The 18,147-nt window shown below is 42.5% G+C and overlaps 2 protein-coding genes across 4 annotated transcripts in view; one reads left to right on the top strand and one right to left on the bottom strand.

Annotated features, from left to right (window-relative positions):
* LOC126081111 (lysine-specific demethylase 2A) overlaps positions 1 to 18,082 on the bottom strand; it is a 120,376-nt gene extending 102,294 nt beyond the window's left edge. For 2 of the 3 annotated variants that reach the window (XM_049892618.1, XM_049892620.1), the window contains exons 1-2: positions 17,238 to 18,082; positions 15,902 to 16,026 (exon numbers count right to left, since the gene is read on the bottom strand). In XM_049892618.1, coding sequence (XP_049748575.1) covers positions 15,902 to 15,943 — 42 coding nt within the window. In that variant the 5' untranslated portion in view covers positions 15,944 to 16,026; positions 17,238 to 18,082. The remainder of the gene's footprint in view (positions 1 to 15,901; positions 16,027 to 17,237) is intronic. The other variant, XM_049892621.1, reaches the window with a different exon arrangement.
* LOC126080686 (translation initiation factor IF-2-like) lies at positions 17,303 to 18,001 on the top strand. The gene has a single exon (XM_049891865.1). The coding sequence runs from the start codon at positions 17,303 to 17,305 to the stop codon at positions 17,999 to 18,001; it is 699 nt and encodes a 232-aa protein (XP_049747822.1).
* Positions 18,083 to 18,147: the final 65 nt, after the last annotated feature.

Below are 18,147 nucleotides of genomic sequence, written 5' to 3'. Positions count from 1 at the left end.
TGTCTTTGTGAAATCGTCCATTCAGTTAACCAACCAGCAATATTAGTGTCTCAGTGACGTGAACAGTACTGTGCCCTCTATGTGCCATGAAAGAGTCATGCCTTGCCCTCAAAGAGCACATAATCTAGACAGGATTAAATTTTCTATCCTGTATCCAATTAGATACCATGAGAGGTGGGAGAAAAATTATGATTCAGAAGAGAGGTTTCCATCAGTACATGGAATTAGGAAAACAATACTACAAATGGGCTTTAGAGAATGAAAACCAGGACACAGACAGAGAAACAGGCTATCACGGGCGTGTAGGGGAGAAAAAGAGTAGCTTGGTTTACTGGGACACAGGGTCAGAGCAGGAAATAAGGCTGTAGAAGACAATCAGGGCCTGAATATCAGGCTAAGGAGTTTGTATCTACAATGGCAAAACCATTAAAGTCAACCAAGCACTTATAAACTATTTCCAAAAGGTGAATTTTATTTTCATTAGTCCACAGAAGAAAAATTAAAACTCACTGAGGCTAAGCAACTTGCCCAAGATTACACAACTTATACGATAAAATTCAAAGCCAGTTCTCAGAAACCAAAGGCCAGTGTTCGTCCCACGCTATCCCTGACTCTACAGAGTGGGAAAGTCACAGAGGAAGGGAATATGATCAGAATTTCGAAGCACAACATAAGGCATAATGAAGCGATACCTGAAAATACAATCTAATTATTTCACTCAGCATGTTTTCAAGGTTCATCCACTTTGTGGCATGCATCAGGACTTCGTTTCTATTTATGGCCGAGTAGTACTCCAGTTTATGTATGGACCATGTTGTGTTTACCCGTTCATCTATTGATGGACATTGGGGTTATTTTCACTTTTTGTGAAAAGGGCTACAACGAACATTGGTATACAGGTTTCTGTTTGCATTTCTGCCTTCACTTCTGGGTATATACCCTGGGATTGCAGTTCCTGGGCCATATGGTAGTTCTTTTGTGTGTGTGCTTTAGGTAAAAAGTTCACAGAGCAAATTCGTTTCACATCAAACAGTTAATACCTACATACATACACACACACACAAACACAAAAGACAAACTAAGAAAAAGGCAATTTTAAGAGATCTAACTAAGGGTCAGAACTAGGAGTTACAATGGGAACGATGAGGAGATGAATATTAGAAATCTAGCAGGTCTTAGCAACTGATTAAATACGAGAGATAATAGAGAGAAAGGAGTAATAATTGATAATGCCATTAACAAATAATGCAGTGGTCTCTCCCATCTTAAAACAGAAAAAAAACAACCACCCTTCTCTGGATTACAAAGGAGTTCCGTTCCTACATCTGTCTTTAAGTCTAATTTGTACATAACTCAGAACAGTTGGGTACAGTTCATATCTCATGTCAGTCAGTCAAATGTCTTAGTATGCAGGATACGGCATAGCTTTCTATGCATAAAAAAAAAAAAGAAACACTTCCCAATGCACGAAAATATCTCTACCATAATAATAATAATGTTTTGATGCATGTAGCAAAGTAGCACCTGTTTTTTATTACGAACCATTGTATGTACCTCAAATTTCTAATATAATAGGCTTTATGGGTTTTTTTTTTGTTTTTGTTTTTGTTTTTATGGGGGTTGGCTGGTAACTATGGGTTGTGCCTAAGTCAGACACTCGTAACCTGGCAACTGCCTGTACAAACTGGTGGCAGACAGCCCTGGGTTCAATACCCAACTTTTCCAGTTACTACCTGATCTTGGGCAAGTTATGTAGTCACTTCTTGTCTCATTTTCCTCATCTATAAAATAGAGATAATAAAAGCACCTACTTCATAGGGTTCTTCATAGGGTTATGAGCATTAAATGAGTAAAAGACAAACGCTTAGAACAGTGCTTGATACACTGTAAAACCAGTTCCTGTCAAGCTGATTCCAACTTACAGTAATCCCATGTATGTCAGAGCAGAACTGCGTTCCGAATGGTTTTCGATGGCTGATTTTTTGGACATAGATCACCAAGCCCTTCTCTCAGAGCACCTCTGGGGCAAGCACCTTAACTGTCTGCACCGCAGGGACTTCAGTAAGTGCTACATAGTCCCACTTTCCCGGTTTTGCTCCTACCTCGCCGGCCCCTCCTTCCCACTCCCCTTTGCAGACCACCCATATCCACCCAATGTCAATTACCACATATGCTACTGAGACCCAGCTGTATGCCAATAGGCTCTTCCTAAGGTCCAGAATCATACCCAGTTACCTACTCAATAGTTCTCCTGGGATGTCTCACAGGTGCCTCACATTCAACCTGTCCAAATTTTCCCAAAACTGAACTTAATCTCCTCTACTCAATCCTCAAATCTGCTTGTCCTTCAATGAGCCCTATCTCAAGAAAAGGACTGAACCACACCTACTCACTTAAGAAAAACTTGGGAGTCACACACGTTTATATGTATCTCCTGTATGCTCACCTTCCGCACATGCAATGAACCAAAGTCCTACGATTCTATTTCTTGAATATTTCTCAAATCTCTTCTCTTATTCCACTGTCAGAATCCTTGCCATGACACCATCATATCCTACTCAAACCACTGAGTAGCCTCCTAACTGGTCTCTCCAGATCTATTCTTGTCTTCTCCCTAATCCTTTCTCTATACTGCAGCCACTGGTATTATTAGTCCAATCACATCACTCTTCTGCTGAAGTCAATAGCTTCCCATGTTTTCCGGGTAAAGCCCTACTTGGCCTGACTCGACTACCCCATCAAGATTTTAACTCTCCCTCCCACTCATTGTGTAGTTACACTGGCCTTTTGGTTTTTTGTGTGGGTAGTTGGCTGGCTCCTCAAATATGTCAAATTCCTTCCAACCTGAGGGTCTTTCCATATGCTAATCACTGTCTGAAAAACTCAGACCCTCCCCTGCCTGGTTACCTCCTACTCTCTCAGGTTTCAGCTTTAAAGGCTTCTCAGAAAAAGTGTTCCCTGATGCTTCCTCCCACTCCCAAAGCCTAGATTAGCTCACCCTATCATACACTCTCATTGCATCCTGTATTCTTCTTTGAGGCCCTTTGTGTAACGATAGTTGACATCACCAGTTTAAGTATTCAAGGACTGGCTCCTCCACCAGATTGTAAACTCCATGACAGATGGACCTCACTGATCTTGTTCATCATCGTTATCACCAAGAGCCTTGCCTGGTGTCTGATGCACGGCTAAGCACCTCATAATGCCTTCTCATTCCTAACTCAGGGCTTTGCGTTAGCTGATGTCTCTTCCTAGAGCTTTCTCTTGACAAAACCTGTTCCCTTGAGCCTTGAACTTCATGTGACTGGCTCCCTATCACTCAGGTCTCAGTATAAACACTGTCTTCTCAGGGAGGCTTTCACTGAGCACCCAATCTCAAGGAGTGATCCCCTCCTTATAAATATCTCATCACCCTCCTAATTTCTTCCAAGCATCCTGCACTATCTGAAACCACATTATTTGAAAGTTCTAAAAAAGTAAGGCTCAAGTAAAGTGCCTGGCATTGAGTAAGCCATCAACAAGTAACCTAAGTGAATGATTCTCCTGAATGAAGGATTATCAGATGGATCCCGGCTGAAAGCACAGGACACCAGAAGGATGTTCCCTTGTGTCTTCTTGACTACGCAAAGGCATTCGACTGTGTGGATCCTAACAAACTATGGATAACATTGCGAAGAATGGGAATTCCAGAACACTTAACTTTGCTCATGCGGAACCTGTACATAGATCAAGAGGCAGTAGTTCGAACAGAACAAGGGGATACTGCGTGGTTTAAAGTCAGGAAAGGTGTGCGTCAGGGTTGTATCCTTTGGCCATACTTAGTTGAATCTGTATGCTGAGCAAATAATCCGAGAAGTTGGGCTGTACGAAGAAGAACAGTGCGTCAGGACTAGAGGAAGACTCTAACAACCTGCGATATGCAGATGACCCAGGCTTGTTTGCTGAAAGTGAAGAGGACTTGAAGCACTTACTGATGAAGATCAAAGACTACAGCATTCAGGATGGATTACACCTCAATATAAAGAAAACAAAAATCCTCACCACTGGACAATAAGCAACATCATGGTAAGAGGAGAAAAGACTGAAGTTGTCAAGGATTTCATTTTACTTGGGTCCCCCACCGATGCCCATGGAAGCAGCAGTCACAACCTTGACGCCCACCTTTCTATGCCTTTGCATAGTCAATAGAACACGATAAACATCTTTCTGGTATTCTCTTTCAGCCAGGATCCATCTGACATCAGCCACGATATCTTTAGTTCCACGTTCTCTTCTGAATCCGGCTTGAATTTCTGGTCGTTCCCTGTTGATATACTGCTGCAACTGCTTTTGAATGATCTTCAGCAAAATTTTACTTGCATCTGACATTAATGATATTGTTCAATAATTTCCACATTCAGTTGGATCACTTTTCTTTGAAATAGGCATAAATATGGATCTCTTCCAGGGTTGGCCAGGTAGCTATCTTCCAAATTTCCTGGCATAGATGAGTGAGCAGTTCTAGCACTCCATCCATTTGCTGAAACATCTCAATTGGTATTCCATCAATTCTTTGAGCCTTCCTTTTCGCCAATGCCTTAAGCACAGCTTGGACCTCTTCCTTCAGTACCATCGGTTCCTGATCATATGCTACCTCCTGAAACGGCTGAACGTCGACCAATTCTTTTTGGTACAGTGACTCTATGCATCTTTTCTTCTTTTGATGCTTCCTGCGTTGTTTGGTATTTACTGCAGTTGTCCTTTATTCTTGCCTATCTATCAGTGTTCATTTACCTTGGTCATATTGTGCTGACTTCCCCCATATTGTAGAATGCCCTTCCCATCAACAAAATTAACACGCGTCTAAGTGACTCCTTCTCCCTCCCCCTACTATCCCTGATAATCGTGAAAGAAAGTTGCTTTCTGTGTATATACCTATTCTTAGCTTTTTTTTTTTTTTTTTAACTGTACCTTAGATGAAGGTTTACAGAGCAAATTAGTTTCTCATTAAGCAATACACATATTGTTTTGTGACACTGGTTGCCAACCCCATGGCATGTCAACTCTCTCCCTTTCTCAGCCTTGGGTTCCCTGTTACCAGCTTTCCTGTCCCCTCGTGCCTTCTCGTCCTTGCTCCTGAGCTGGTGTGTCCATTTAATCTCGTTTTGTTTTGTAGGCCTCTCTAATCTTTTGGCTGAAGGGTGAACCTCAGGAGTGACTTCAGTACTGAGTTAAAAAGGTGCCCAGGGGCTATACTCTTGGGGTTTCTCCAGTCTCTGTCAGACCAGTAAGTCTGGTCTTTTTTTGTGAGTTAGAATTTTGTTCTGCATTTTTCTCCAGCTCTGTCCGGGACCCTCTATTGTGACCCCTGTCAGAGCAGTTGATGGTGGTAGCTGGGCACCATCTAGTTGTGCTGGACTCAGTCTGGTAAAGGCCTCGGTAGTTGTGGTCCATTAGACCTTTGGAACTAATATTTCCCTTGTGTCTTTGGTTTTCTTCATTCTCTCTTGCCCCAGGCGAGGTCGGGCCACTGGAGTACCTTAGATGGCCGCCTACTCTTGACTTTTTATAATAAAAGTGGTACCATGCAATATTTATCCTTTTGCGCTTGACTTACTTTACTCAGCATAATGTCCTCCAGATTCATCCATGTTCTGTTTCACAGACTTACCATTATTCTTTATCACTGCATAGTATTCCATTATATGTATATACCACAATTTATTTAACCATTCATTTACTGATACGCATTTAGGCTGTTTCCATTTTTTTGTTATTGTGAATAATGCTGCAATGCACATGAGTGTGTACGCTGCCTACTTTGAATCCTGGCTCTGTCCTTTCTTAGCCAGATAACTTTGTACAAATTACCTAACTGCCTCAGTTTTCAAGCCTGGAAAATAGGAATCATATAATCTACCTTAAAGGGCTGTTGAGAATTAGTTAATATAAGTGCTTGAAGCAATACCAAGCACACAGTATGTACTCGATTTACGTGTGCTATTATTATTATCCATCAGATTGGGCTTTTTTTCTAGTTTTAAATACGCAAGATGACGTTTCCTTTACTTTACCCACCCACCATATACGGTCACACTGGCTATGCACTGCACAACTCCAGGGGGATCTCTCACATATGTGAATGGAACTGTGCAACATGGCAACACTGTCCGCAAGTTCTAGCAACCTTCAGAATTGTGTTAAGATGACCAAAAGACACAGGAGACACAAAAATGCTTTGGAAAACGTACGTTGTTGTTAGCTGCCATTGAGCCAGCCCCTGACTCCTGGTGACCCATGCACAAGAGGAAGAAACAGTGCCAGTCCTATGTCACCCCATGATCAGCCATGTGGCCCACAGGATTTTTCATTGGCTGATTTTCAGAAGTAGGTTGCCAGTCCTTTTTCCTAGTCCATCTTAGTCCACGGAAGGCTGTTCGGCAGCAGGGCAACATGCAATCCTCCACTGACAGACAGGTGGCAGCTGTACAGGAGATGCACCGGCCAGCAATCCAACTCGCATCTCCCCTGTGGAAGGAGAGAAGTCTACCACTGAACCACCACTGTCCCACATAAAACAAACAAAAACCCTAACCTGTTGCCATCAAGTCAATTCTAACTCATAGAGACCCTACAGGACAGAAGAGAACTCCCCCACAGGTTTTCCAAGAAGCAGCTGGTAGTTAGCAGCCAAGCTGTTAGCCACTGCATCCCCGTGTAAGTACTATAAAATGATTGATATATTTAAGAAGGTGCATTTTCTTGAGGTCATTATCAGAGACAAGAGTGGACTGGAGAGATTACGGCCCTAACACAAGAGTTCTTAACTTCTGTACTCCATGGATGTAAAGAGATGGATTAAGTTTGGGGGCTACCTGAATTCATGCTTAGGGCCATGTCCAGCTCATGAGGTAGCTCTGAGAAATGGTCACAGAGTATCTGGCTATATATAATATTTTAATATTTACTCAAATCAACACTACAGCTTTTACCTCCTCACTTTTCCATCCTCCAAAGAGAATATCGAAAGGAAATTAGTTACTATAACTTAATTCATGATCTCAAGACAGCGAATTCTCACTTAGTTACCCAAATAACTTGATCTTAGGAGATGTTAAAAGGAATAATAAAGAAATCTGCAGTTGGGCTGAGAACTGCCATGACTATGAAGTTAGTTTTGTGAAAATTCAACAACAACCAAAACACAAAAAACCCACTTTATGCTCACTTTGGGCAAAGCCCTGGGAAACACAATCTGAGACTGCTTTTCAAATGTTCTGTGTTAGAGTTAAAACTCTAAGATGAACAGTAGAACAGGACAGAAACACAGACCGAAATCTATCTACTGAATATTTCCCTTTAAATCAAGGCTTTTCAACTTCAGCACTACTGACATTTTGGACAAGATAATTCTTTGTGGTAGAGAGCTGTCATGTACATTATAGGATGTTTCATCAGCATCCCTAGCCTCCACCCACTAAATACCAGTAGCACTCCCCTAGTCTGACAATCTAAAACGTCCCCAGATATTGCCAAATATTCCCTGGAGGGCAAAACTGCCCCCAGTTGAGAACCCCTGCTTTAAATGAATCTGCTAACATCTCCAACTATCCAAAACATTCACCCAAGTTCTCTCCTCCCCCTTTAAAAAAAATCTCTCCCTCTGATCTTCCTGGTAACCCAGATATAATCCCAGAGTCCACCTTAATCCTTCTTCGGTCTTTGCCTCCAAAATCTTCAGAAATCACTTAGTCCAATTCCCTCAATGACAGGTCAGTTAACACTAGAACTCAGGGCTCATGATCCCCAATCAAGCATTCTTTCCATCATGACATCCTACTCTGCAGTCGGTAACCAAGTTTTGTTAGTCCTTCACTGCCAATGAGTCCTGTTTTTATCCCTTCCTTTCCATTTCCACTACCTATTTTTTTTTTTTATACTGCAGAGTGGCGGCTCTCAAACTTTTAGATGCTATCAGAATCACCTGACTTGTTAAGATACAGACTGCAAGGCCTTAACCCCGGAGATTCTGATTTAGTAAGTTCGGGGTAGGGCCCCAGATTTTACATTTCTAACATGTTTCCAAATAATGCTGATGCTGCTGGTAAGGGGAGCACACTTTGAGAAGCGCTGCCCTAGAATTCAAGTATCTATTGCCTCAAACCAAAAAAGACCTTCAACGAGACGGGCTGACACAGTGGCTACAAGGGGCTCCAGCATAGCAATGACTGTGAGGACAGCGCAGGGCTGGGCGGTGTTTCATTCTGTTGTACACAGGGTCGGTACGAATGGAAACAGATTCCATGGCACCTAAGCAACAACATCGCCTCAAAAGTAATCTTACTTCGATACTCTTCAGACACCTTTCTGAAACTGCAGAAATGCTACTCTTAAAATACCACTTTGATTAAATTACTGTTCTATCCAAAACAAACTAGTTCTAATGGCTCTGTATTGTCCATACCTGGCTTTCGAAGTTGTTTAAAATCTGTTCCCAACATTATCAACAGTGTTTCCCCAAACAAATCTACTTTAGTTCTGCTAACCTACAATGTCCTCAGGATAGGCCTTAGAGGATTCCCACTCCACAGAAAGCTTACACTGTCTTTACCTCCTGGAAGGCCACCTTCTTCCTGCTCCTCTCTACCTATTAAAGGAGGCCTTCACCACCGAACTTGCCAAAACAACTTGTTTGATCCCTAATTTGCTATCTTTTATCTTCAGATTTTAAATTTTTACCAAGTACTCACACAGAAAACCCCCAAGAATCTACAATTTAAAACAGAAAGCAATGATATGAGTGACATGGGTAAATAAAAGGTCTGACATACAAACCATACAAATACTGTTGTTTTAATATATTAAGTGTAATAAATTCAAAGTTCACAAAAAAAAAGATCGTGCCAACTTTTTTTAAACATACCAAACACCAGCTATCAAATATCTGTAGCTATCTCAGGAGTCCTGGTGGCGCAATGGTTAAGCTGCTAACTTGAAAGGCCGGCAGGTTGAACTACCAGTGGCTCTGTGGCAGAAAAGACCTGGCGGAGCTGCTCCCATAAAAATTATAGCCTAGGGAAACCTATGAAGCAGCTCTAGCCTGTGCTATAGGGTTGCTATTGAGTTGGAATCAACTCGAAGACACACAACAACAATCTCGTTTAGGATGTTAAGCGGACATCTGCTAAGGAAGAAATTTTAAAAGTAGCCTCAAAAAAAAAAAAAAAGAAAGTACTCAGACTACAACTTGCTACAAAAGTAGTAGATACCATTTGTTTTCTGTATAAAATACACAAGAGACAGGGCGACATGAGAGAAGAGACATGGGATTTGGGGTTAGGGTACCTGGGCTCAAGGTTGGTTTCCACTCTGCCACCTTTGTGACTTTGAACAAGTCACGGCCCCTCCTAGAGCCTCCATTCCATTATAAAAAATTTAAGGTTTCAAACTATACCACCTACCTCAGGGTTGTTTTGAGAATTAAATAAGGCAATGTATACAGAAGAGCCTAGCCTAGTTCATAATAAATGTTTACTAAATTTTAACCTTTGATGATGTGAAAATACAATGCAAAAATAAAATACTATCCATAAAAAAGATACACAGAGAAGATTAATGAAACCTGATTAAGGATGCCCATTTCCCAAGCAGAAAAGTATAAAAGGACATAAAATAGAGAATATACGCATTTGTTGTTGCTGTTGTTGTTAGGTGCCGTCGAGTCAGTTCCAACTCATAGCGACCCTACGTACAACAAAACGAAACACTGCCCAGTCCTGAGCCGTCCTTACAACTGTCGTTATGCTTGAGCTCACTGTCGCAACCACTGTGTCAATCTACCTCGTTGAGGGTCTTCCTCTTTTCCGCTGACCCTGTACTCTGCTAAGCATGATGTCCTTCTCCAGGAACTGATCCCTCCTGACAACATGTCCAAAGTGTGTAAGATGCAGTCTCACCAAACCTTGCCTCTAAGGAGCATTCTGGCTGTACTACTTCTAAGATGATTTGTTCGTTCTTCTGACAGTCCATGGTATATTCAATATTCTTCGCCAACACCACAGTTCAAAGGCATCAACTCTTCTCTGGTCTTCTATATTCACTGTCCAGCTTTCACATGCATATGATGCTACTGAAAATACCATGGCTTGGGTCAGGCGCACCTTAGTCTTCAGGGTGACATCTTTGCTCTTCAACACTTTAAAGAGGTCCTTTGCAGAAGATTTATCCAACGCAACGCGTCTTTTGATTTCTCGACTGCTGCTTCCATGGCCGTTGATCGTGGATCCAAGTAAAATGAAATGCTTGAAAACTTTGATCTTTTCTCCGTTTATCACGACGCTGCTCATTGGTCCAATTGTGAGGATTTTTGTTTTCTTTATGTTGAGGTGTAATCCATACTGAAGGCTGTGGTCTTTAATTTCATTAGTAAGTGCTTCAAGTCCTCTTCACTTTCAGCAAGCAAGGTTGTGTCATCTGCATAACGCAGGTTGTTAATGAGTCTTCCTCCAACCCTGATGCCCCGTTCTTCTTCACATAGTCCAGCTTCTCAGATTATTTGCTCAGCATACAGATTGAATAGGTATGGTGAAAGAATACAACCCTGACGCACACGTTTCCTGACTTTAAACCAATCAGTATCCCCTTGTTCAGTCCAAACAACTGCCTCTTGACCTATGTAAAGGTTCCTCATGAGCACAATTAAGTGTTCCGGAATTCCCATTCTTTGCAATGTTATCCACATATGCATAGAATACAGTAAATCTATTAATTCTCTGACTTAATGGCCAAAACCAAGCCCTGAGAATAACACAAACACCACCACTTGCAACTTCACAGTTTGAAGGTTGTCTAAAGGTCAGCCAAAACCCTGATATACAGGGCTGAGGACAGGGATTAGAAGTAGGAGAGCCTGAAATTCAGACTTAGCTTTTAAAAGTCAATGAGATATTTATTTGTTCTAATAGCCCAAGCACTGCAATTGTACTCATCGGGCAGGCGTGCTGAGCAGAAGTTTTGATTCATTATAGCTTAGACCTTTTGGTTTATATCCACTCTGCAAGACCCAATATCCAGATTTCCTGCTCATCCCTGTACACCAAACTGTCCTCAATATTAGGGCCCTAATCTTATATATATGACATAAGAAGTATATGTCAGGGCTTTCAACATTATCAACAAATACTTATTGTATTTGATACTTATTGAGCACTTTCTATGTGCCAGGCACTACTTCAAGCATCTAGTATACAACATAAAAGCAAACTGTCCCAACTATCATGGAGCTTACATTCTAGAGGAGATACACACACAAACAAACACAAGGTAGTGACTGGTGTTCAGCAAAATAAAACAGGAGAAAGTGACCGGGCTTAAATACAGTCCTCACTCTGAGTCCCCAAAATACAGCTTATTGTGGAAGAGCGACACAGAAGAATAAAAAATTGGCTCCCTCATTACCTGCATTTTGAATTGCCCGAAAATAGGCAACAAGTTTTTCCTACATCATCAGGAAGGAGGCCACAACAATCAGAACAGCGGACTCCTCCACCAACATAGAAGACCAAGTCTAAGGAAGTAATTATAAATAAGCAAAGTGAACAAGTTAATATAGCCACCTATAATTTCTTCCTAGTTGCTAACAATATACTTTCACGCTAGGAGAAATAAAATGGCTCAAAATCAGGATTCCACATTGCCTAATTAATTTCCGGGCAGAAAGACCTGAGAGTGAGGTCCTTCCAAATGGGGCTGCTTATAAAAGGGATAACATGGTAACTGCTCAATCTGGGCAGACAGTTTCAAAGGAAACCTAAAGAAAGGTGGGACTATCACCAAGGCTTCAGTGTCACCAGTTCCTTGAAACAGATAAGTGATTTCGCTATTTCAGAGAGCATCATACGTTAGGCTTATTCACAGAACTGAACGTCCGACAGTATAGCAACATCCTTCAGAAAATCTCTTAATCTCATCATCAAGATTGACAAGCAAACTGAATTCTCAAGTAAATCAACATCCCCCCCTTCAGGTAACACCACCAGGTTTAGGTGACTTTGATTGAAAAAAAAAAAAATTCAGGTTACACAGCTTCTTTCATCCCGAAACATTGTCTCCACTTTCTTTTACACTGATTTGACTAATTCATCAGTTTCTACAATTGCATCCGCCAGGGGCTAGTAAATTTTTTCCATACTAAGTGTACATACATGTGCAATATACTATACAGGTTGGGGATTGACATTATAATCCAGTATGTGATAAAATATGATAAAGGACAGACACCTTTTCCAGTGAAAATGACAAAAGTCCAACGTTAAAACTGAAGATGATCTTACGGCATGGTATGGAAATTTTAACTTTATACATCTTCTTTAGATATACATTATTTTGCCTCTGATATTCTATACAATAATAAGGATTACTCGGGATTGGTGTCCTTTCAAAAATCTAAAAGGTTACCACCGGATATAATTGCTATGCACCTGACACTTTAGATTAAGAAACCCTAAGACATTATGCTGGGTTTTTAAGACATTATGCTGACATTGCCCATAAGAAATACACGGGCAGTAATAAAAATATAAAGTGACTGTAACACTCTGGCTCCTGAAACTAAATGTTGATAAAAGTTCCATCTCTAGTACCTATCCAAGTTCCTGAATAAAGCCTTCCATCTAAATTTACTAGATGTATAGAAATAAATCATCTTTATCACAGGACAACCAAAAATCCACCTGATAGCCAAAATGAAGCTTCTATCCCACTTGAAAAAGCGGAAGACCCTCAATAAGATGGACTGACACAGTGACGGAGACAATGGGCTCAAGCTTAACAATTGTGAGGACAGAGCAGGACTGTTCATTCTTTCATTCTGCTGTACATACGGTCACTAAAAGTCGAAACTGACTCGAGGGCACCTAACAACAAAAACATCCCACCTGAGCATCTCCTAGGTATATAAACTTGCATCGAAGGTCTGGCTCTGTTCTAGGAATCCATACCCAAAGGTACCAATCTTTTCATTAAAAAAAAAAAAAATCTATGTCTTGTTTAAGAAAAGCCAAACATTGTTTACCAACCCTTGTCATTTCCTGGCTGTTCAGTTCAACTCCAACAATGCAAAATTAAGTACTGTAGTTCCACGAAGTAAAATTTTTTATCCCAATCTTCACATACACACCACCTTCAAAAGTTCAATCCTCTTCCACATGAATAGGCAAATAATAACGTATGGCAAAGACAAGCAACTTTTTTTTTTTTTTTCTATTTCTAATTTTTAAAAAACGGCTTGTCACAAAGTTTACCTAAACATATCAAAATTTGCTTTACCAAATTCAGCCTGTACACCCGAAATAGCTGCATCACCATAAAGCACTAAAAGAACCTATTCAAACATAAAGTTCTTATTAATAAGACCAGAACATTTTTTTTTTTTTTTAAGATAGGTAAAGGATCCTGAATATAAAAAAGTCATTCTCGTTCCAAAACAAGTTTGGCCTCAGATTTTTAATACTAGCGCTGTTTTCTCACCCAAGGGACTCTTATGAAGGCATGCCACAGGGGGACAACCATTAAGGTTTTGTCCCCCAACACAAAATGGAAGTAACAGTCAATAACACCACACTGCAATGTAGTAGGTGATTCAATTCAACCTGACAAATATTTATTGCATGGGACCACGTGAACTTTAACCACTAAGCCAAATTAATCTGTCGTTTTGTCTCTCTTCCAAACTTTATGTTCCACAGCCAATAACTTCAAAACAAAAAGTTCTATACTTTAACCTACTTTAAAAACAGACAAGTGTTAGAAAGAAATTTAAAAAGTAGTTAATACTATTAAAGTTAATGTAAAGTATAACTTCTGAAGACAAGAAAAATGGAAAACAGCTTCACAGTACTTTCATTTAAGAAGTTCCTTATCCAGACTTTATGCTAGTCTTAAAACTTCTCAAATAAGATCTAACTTAATCAACAGAGAATTCTCAAATATGAGTAATCACCACATGGACAAAAATGAGCTTACATTAAAAGTCTGCAAAATAGACTGCCACCCAGTAAGCAACCAACATGCTCTTATATCAAAAGTACATTAGGAAAGGGATTTACACTCGAGGTAGAATTTTTTCACGTAATCTTAGTAGGGAAAACAGGTATCAGTCACCTTAAACTCCAAGATTATAACCCAAAGTCCAAAGTAAGAAAGATCCCCCAAAATATATGATGTATCCTCCTACACAACACTTCTACAACAGCACATTAACCAAAAGACAAACATAACGCTAGATGAAGGTTTAATGTGTGCAACAGGCAGCACTCATCTTTGTCAATTAACAGCAACAACAAATCTTAACAAGTCACAGATCCCTCGGGTTTCCTTACCACTACTCTCTACCTGGTGGCCTAGTGGTTTAGAGTTCAGCTGCTAACCAAAGGTTCAGCAGTTCAAATTCACCAGGCGCTCCCTGGAAACCCTGTGGGGCAGCTCTACTCCTTCCTATAGGGCCACTATGAGTCAGAATTGACTTGACACCAATGGGTTTGGTTTTTTTTGGTTTTACTCTCTACCTTGTAAAAAATGTGAAAACTTTCGCGTGCTAAAAGGCAATTCCTTGGAAAGATGGGATCCCAGAACCCTTAGATATCTATGCAGTAACTTAACAATTCTACAAGCTTGCATGACAAAAATGCATTCCATTTAGCAATGACAACCTGCGGAGGGCATGTCACAGCATCCTCTCTCTTTCTGTTCCCAAAGAAAAGTTTAATTCAAGAAATGTCAAAAATAAAACTAAATTGTAAACATACAAAAACTCTGTCACTGATATACTTTATTTCTAAGAGTTAGAAAAGAAATGTAATCTCAACACGTGGATTGAGAGACAAAATGCCAATCTCTGAAATAAGGCTTGCCAGAATATATGCCTGCTGGATATTTTGCCAATATAGCCCAAACCATTTTAATAGCAAGATTAAAAAATAATAAGTATCTCTCTCAAAAGGAATAGAATCATCAGAAAATAGAAGAATTAAGAACCACTCTTTTTTTCCTCCATACTCAGTCTAAAATGCAGAGCCAAATAAAACCGCCATAAATTCTTTCAGTAATCTTCTAGGTAGGCCTTTCAGTTCAGCAAATTTCATGCAATACATACGGTTCTGTGGCTTTCCTCATTTCCCACTCTACAAACACAAATTCAAATTTTTGAAATAAATAGTAAGAATATTAATAAAGCTCTCTTTGACTAAGGAAAACAAAAATCAAATTCTTAAACTCCAACAGGGAAACCTTGAAAGCAAAGCGGGGCCTGGAACGAACAAACATTCGTATGTGCATAGAAGCTAATTCCCTCCAAATCGTTACTAAGTAAAAATTTATTTCAACAAGATTGATTTCATATACACCTCCCAAAATACAGAACATTACAGCATTCTACCTGTCCTCTACGTTCCTCCCCCAACAACGACCCTCCGAACCTACCAAAGCGTTAACTTAACTTTACAAAATAAAATAGTCCAGTCTTCTACCCTCCACCCCAGAGTCACAAACCCTGGCACAACATAATCAAAAAATTACATCCAACTAACCTTCCTCAAACAGTTCTGACCCTCCAGACTTACAAGGCTTTTATTTACAATGTCAGTATTGCAAAATTAGGAGTCCCTGTCACGTTGTAATCCACAAAATCCTTTGATTTACAATGGTTTCTGAAGAAGTTAAAGACAGCATACAACTCCACTTCCAAAACAGGATGGATATTAAGGCTCTAATTGCTTGGTCTAAAAACCAAATGAGATTATATACCTTCCTTCCTCCTCTGGTAAAGCCTCCAGAAAAGTTTTAATCACAGTATGTTCACAAATGGAAACAAAATAATTATTCTGCTTCAAATTTGAAAATAAAAAAGTGAGAGGAAAATACTAACCAATCTCTGGCTGTAGCGAATCCTTTCTTCTTCGGGTTCCATCTCTCACTCTTCTGTGGAAATTACTGTAAAGAAACCACTCCAGGGCTGCCTTCCTCTTCCTCCTTAGGAACCAGAATGCAACACTAAAGAATAATGATAGGAGCAGAGGTGAGAACTCATCCTTAAACTCATCTTTTCACTAAAAGGAGTCTTTAAGGTAAGTGTAAATTAAAGGCTCTCTGGGAATTTAGGTTCCTCTCCAGGAGTCTAGGGCCTTTCTGCTCTTGTGCAAGTGGCTCCATGTCACCATCAACATTAATCACCACATCACAACTGTCCAAGGCCTAGGCAAAGCGAGATGCTGGTTTCAGTTCCTTGTGGACGAGTAACACCACTTGTTTCTCCTCTCAGGATTGCAGTGAGCAAGACTCCCCCCTTCATGGCAGCATTACAAAAAAAACGAACCACCACCACCACCACCACCACTACCACCCAGGACCTTTATCTCTAGGGAGCTGACCAGGTAGAGCACAAGACTGAACTAGTCTGGATCCCAACCAAATTAGTTCTCACTGGTAGGGAGAAACTAAGGGGAAAGAAAAAGCCCAAACTAATTAGGTAAAAAAAAAAAAAAAAAATCCGGTTTAAAGCAAGCCTCCAGAACAATCCCCACAGCTCTCCAATGAAGCCACACACAGTCGTCGCCCGCCTTCCAGGACTCCCTGGACCTCCGCACTCCCAAACCTTCCCTCCACCCCAGCCCAAGATCACGTCCAACTCTGCAGCTCATGTAGGAGAGTTGCCACTCAGGGCCCAAAATTCCACCCGATCCTTTTGTATAAAGTCATAAAATACACGATTCGATCTACGGGTACGAGCAAAACATACATCTTTCCCAAACGTGAAATAAAGACCGGTCGGCGCGACGGTCGATCTAAAAACACCAAAAAAGGGTTTTCCTCTTGCTAAAATTTCTCACGGATAATGGCTTCCCTAGGTAATGGAGTTTTTTTGTCTTTTTTTTTTTTTTTTTTCCTCCTTTTCGGTAACTACACGACGGCCACGTTAATAGCATCCTTTCCAAACTGCTCCGAGAGCAGAGGAGCCGATGACATAGTTTGGGAGCAGTTCGCGGCAGAGCCCTCCCGGGGCAAGTCCTCGCCCCCAGTCGGGGGGAAGCCGTGCCTGCACCCCCGGAGCGAGGCCCGCCCGGGCCGGCAGGAAAATCGGCAGCCGGAGCCGGCCCCCCGGGAAAGGCGCTTCGAGGGGTCCCCCCCGGGAAGAAGAAACTTTACATTCAGTCCTTAGCTAGCACCTCGGGCCAAACTTCCACATGGGGGAGGGGGAGGCTCACCGGGGGTTCGCTGCCGAGTTCTCGTCCAAGTGAGAAGTGAAAGATTCCCAGAACTGAGAGGAGAAATGAAATCCCGAAAGGCGTCTTCGGTTTTTCCCGAGGATCAACCCAGTATCCAGAGCGGGTCAGAGCGACCCGGAAAACAGAGGAAACAGTTGCTGAATAAAACCTCCTCTTCTGGCTCGGGAGCCGGGGATCGGCGGCGTCAGGAGCGGGGAGCGCGGCCCCTCGGCGCCGAGCCGGGCGCCCCCACCTCCCCCGGGCCGGCGGGCAGCAGCCCCAGCCCGAGCCCCGGCCGCGGGGAGCGCCCTCCTCGCCGTGCCCTCGGCAAGCAGCCGCCCGGCCGCCTCCGGAGCCCGGGAGCCGCAGCCGATCAGCTGAGACCGGCCGGCCCGAGGCTCCCCGCGCCGCCCCGGCCCCCCGGAACGCGGGCCCCGGCCCCGGGGGGCGGAGAGGGCGGGAGCGGCGCGGTGCGCCGGGCTGGGGGCCCGGGCTCCCCTCGCGTCTCCCCTCAGCCGGGGCTCCGCGCTGCGGGACGAGCCCCCGGCTACTCCCCGGTCGCAGAGGAGGGATTCCGGGGGATGGGCCCCCTGGCGTTGCCCCTCCTCCCGGAGCGCCCCCTGCCCAGGATAGACAGAGCGGCGACAGGCCCAGCCGCTGGGAAGGTGCTCTGCGAGCCGCCGCCGCCGCCGCCGCCGCTGTCGGGGAGGGGTGTTGTTTCCCTCACACAGGAGGAGCCGCTGAAGCAGCCGCCGCCATTTTGAACCCGTCAGACTCTCACATACACACAGCTCCTCCGCGGCGCACTGCGCAGGCGCCGCCTCTCCACCCCTCCTCCGGCTCGCCTCTCCACCCCCACCCCCTCCAAGGCTCCCTCGGCTTCTTACCGCTCTCCCGGGCGCACGTGAAC

This window comes from Elephas maximus, chromosome 7 (assembly GCF_024166365.1).
Source record: "Elephas maximus indicus isolate mEleMax1 chromosome 7, mEleMax1 primary haplotype, whole genome shotgun sequence".
In the NCBI taxonomy this organism is placed as follows: Eukaryota; Metazoa; Chordata; class Mammalia; order Proboscidea; family Elephantidae; genus Elephas; species Elephas maximus.
Note: the sequence above shows the minus strand (reverse complement) of the source record. Positions and strands in the feature narration are given on the sequence as shown.

Bases quoted from the DNA above. Each gene is read 5' to 3' on its own strand.
- LOC126080686 (XM_049891865.1), top strand. From the start codon at position 17,303: ATGAAATCCCGAAAGGCGTCTTCGGTTTTTCCCGAGGATCAACCCAGT.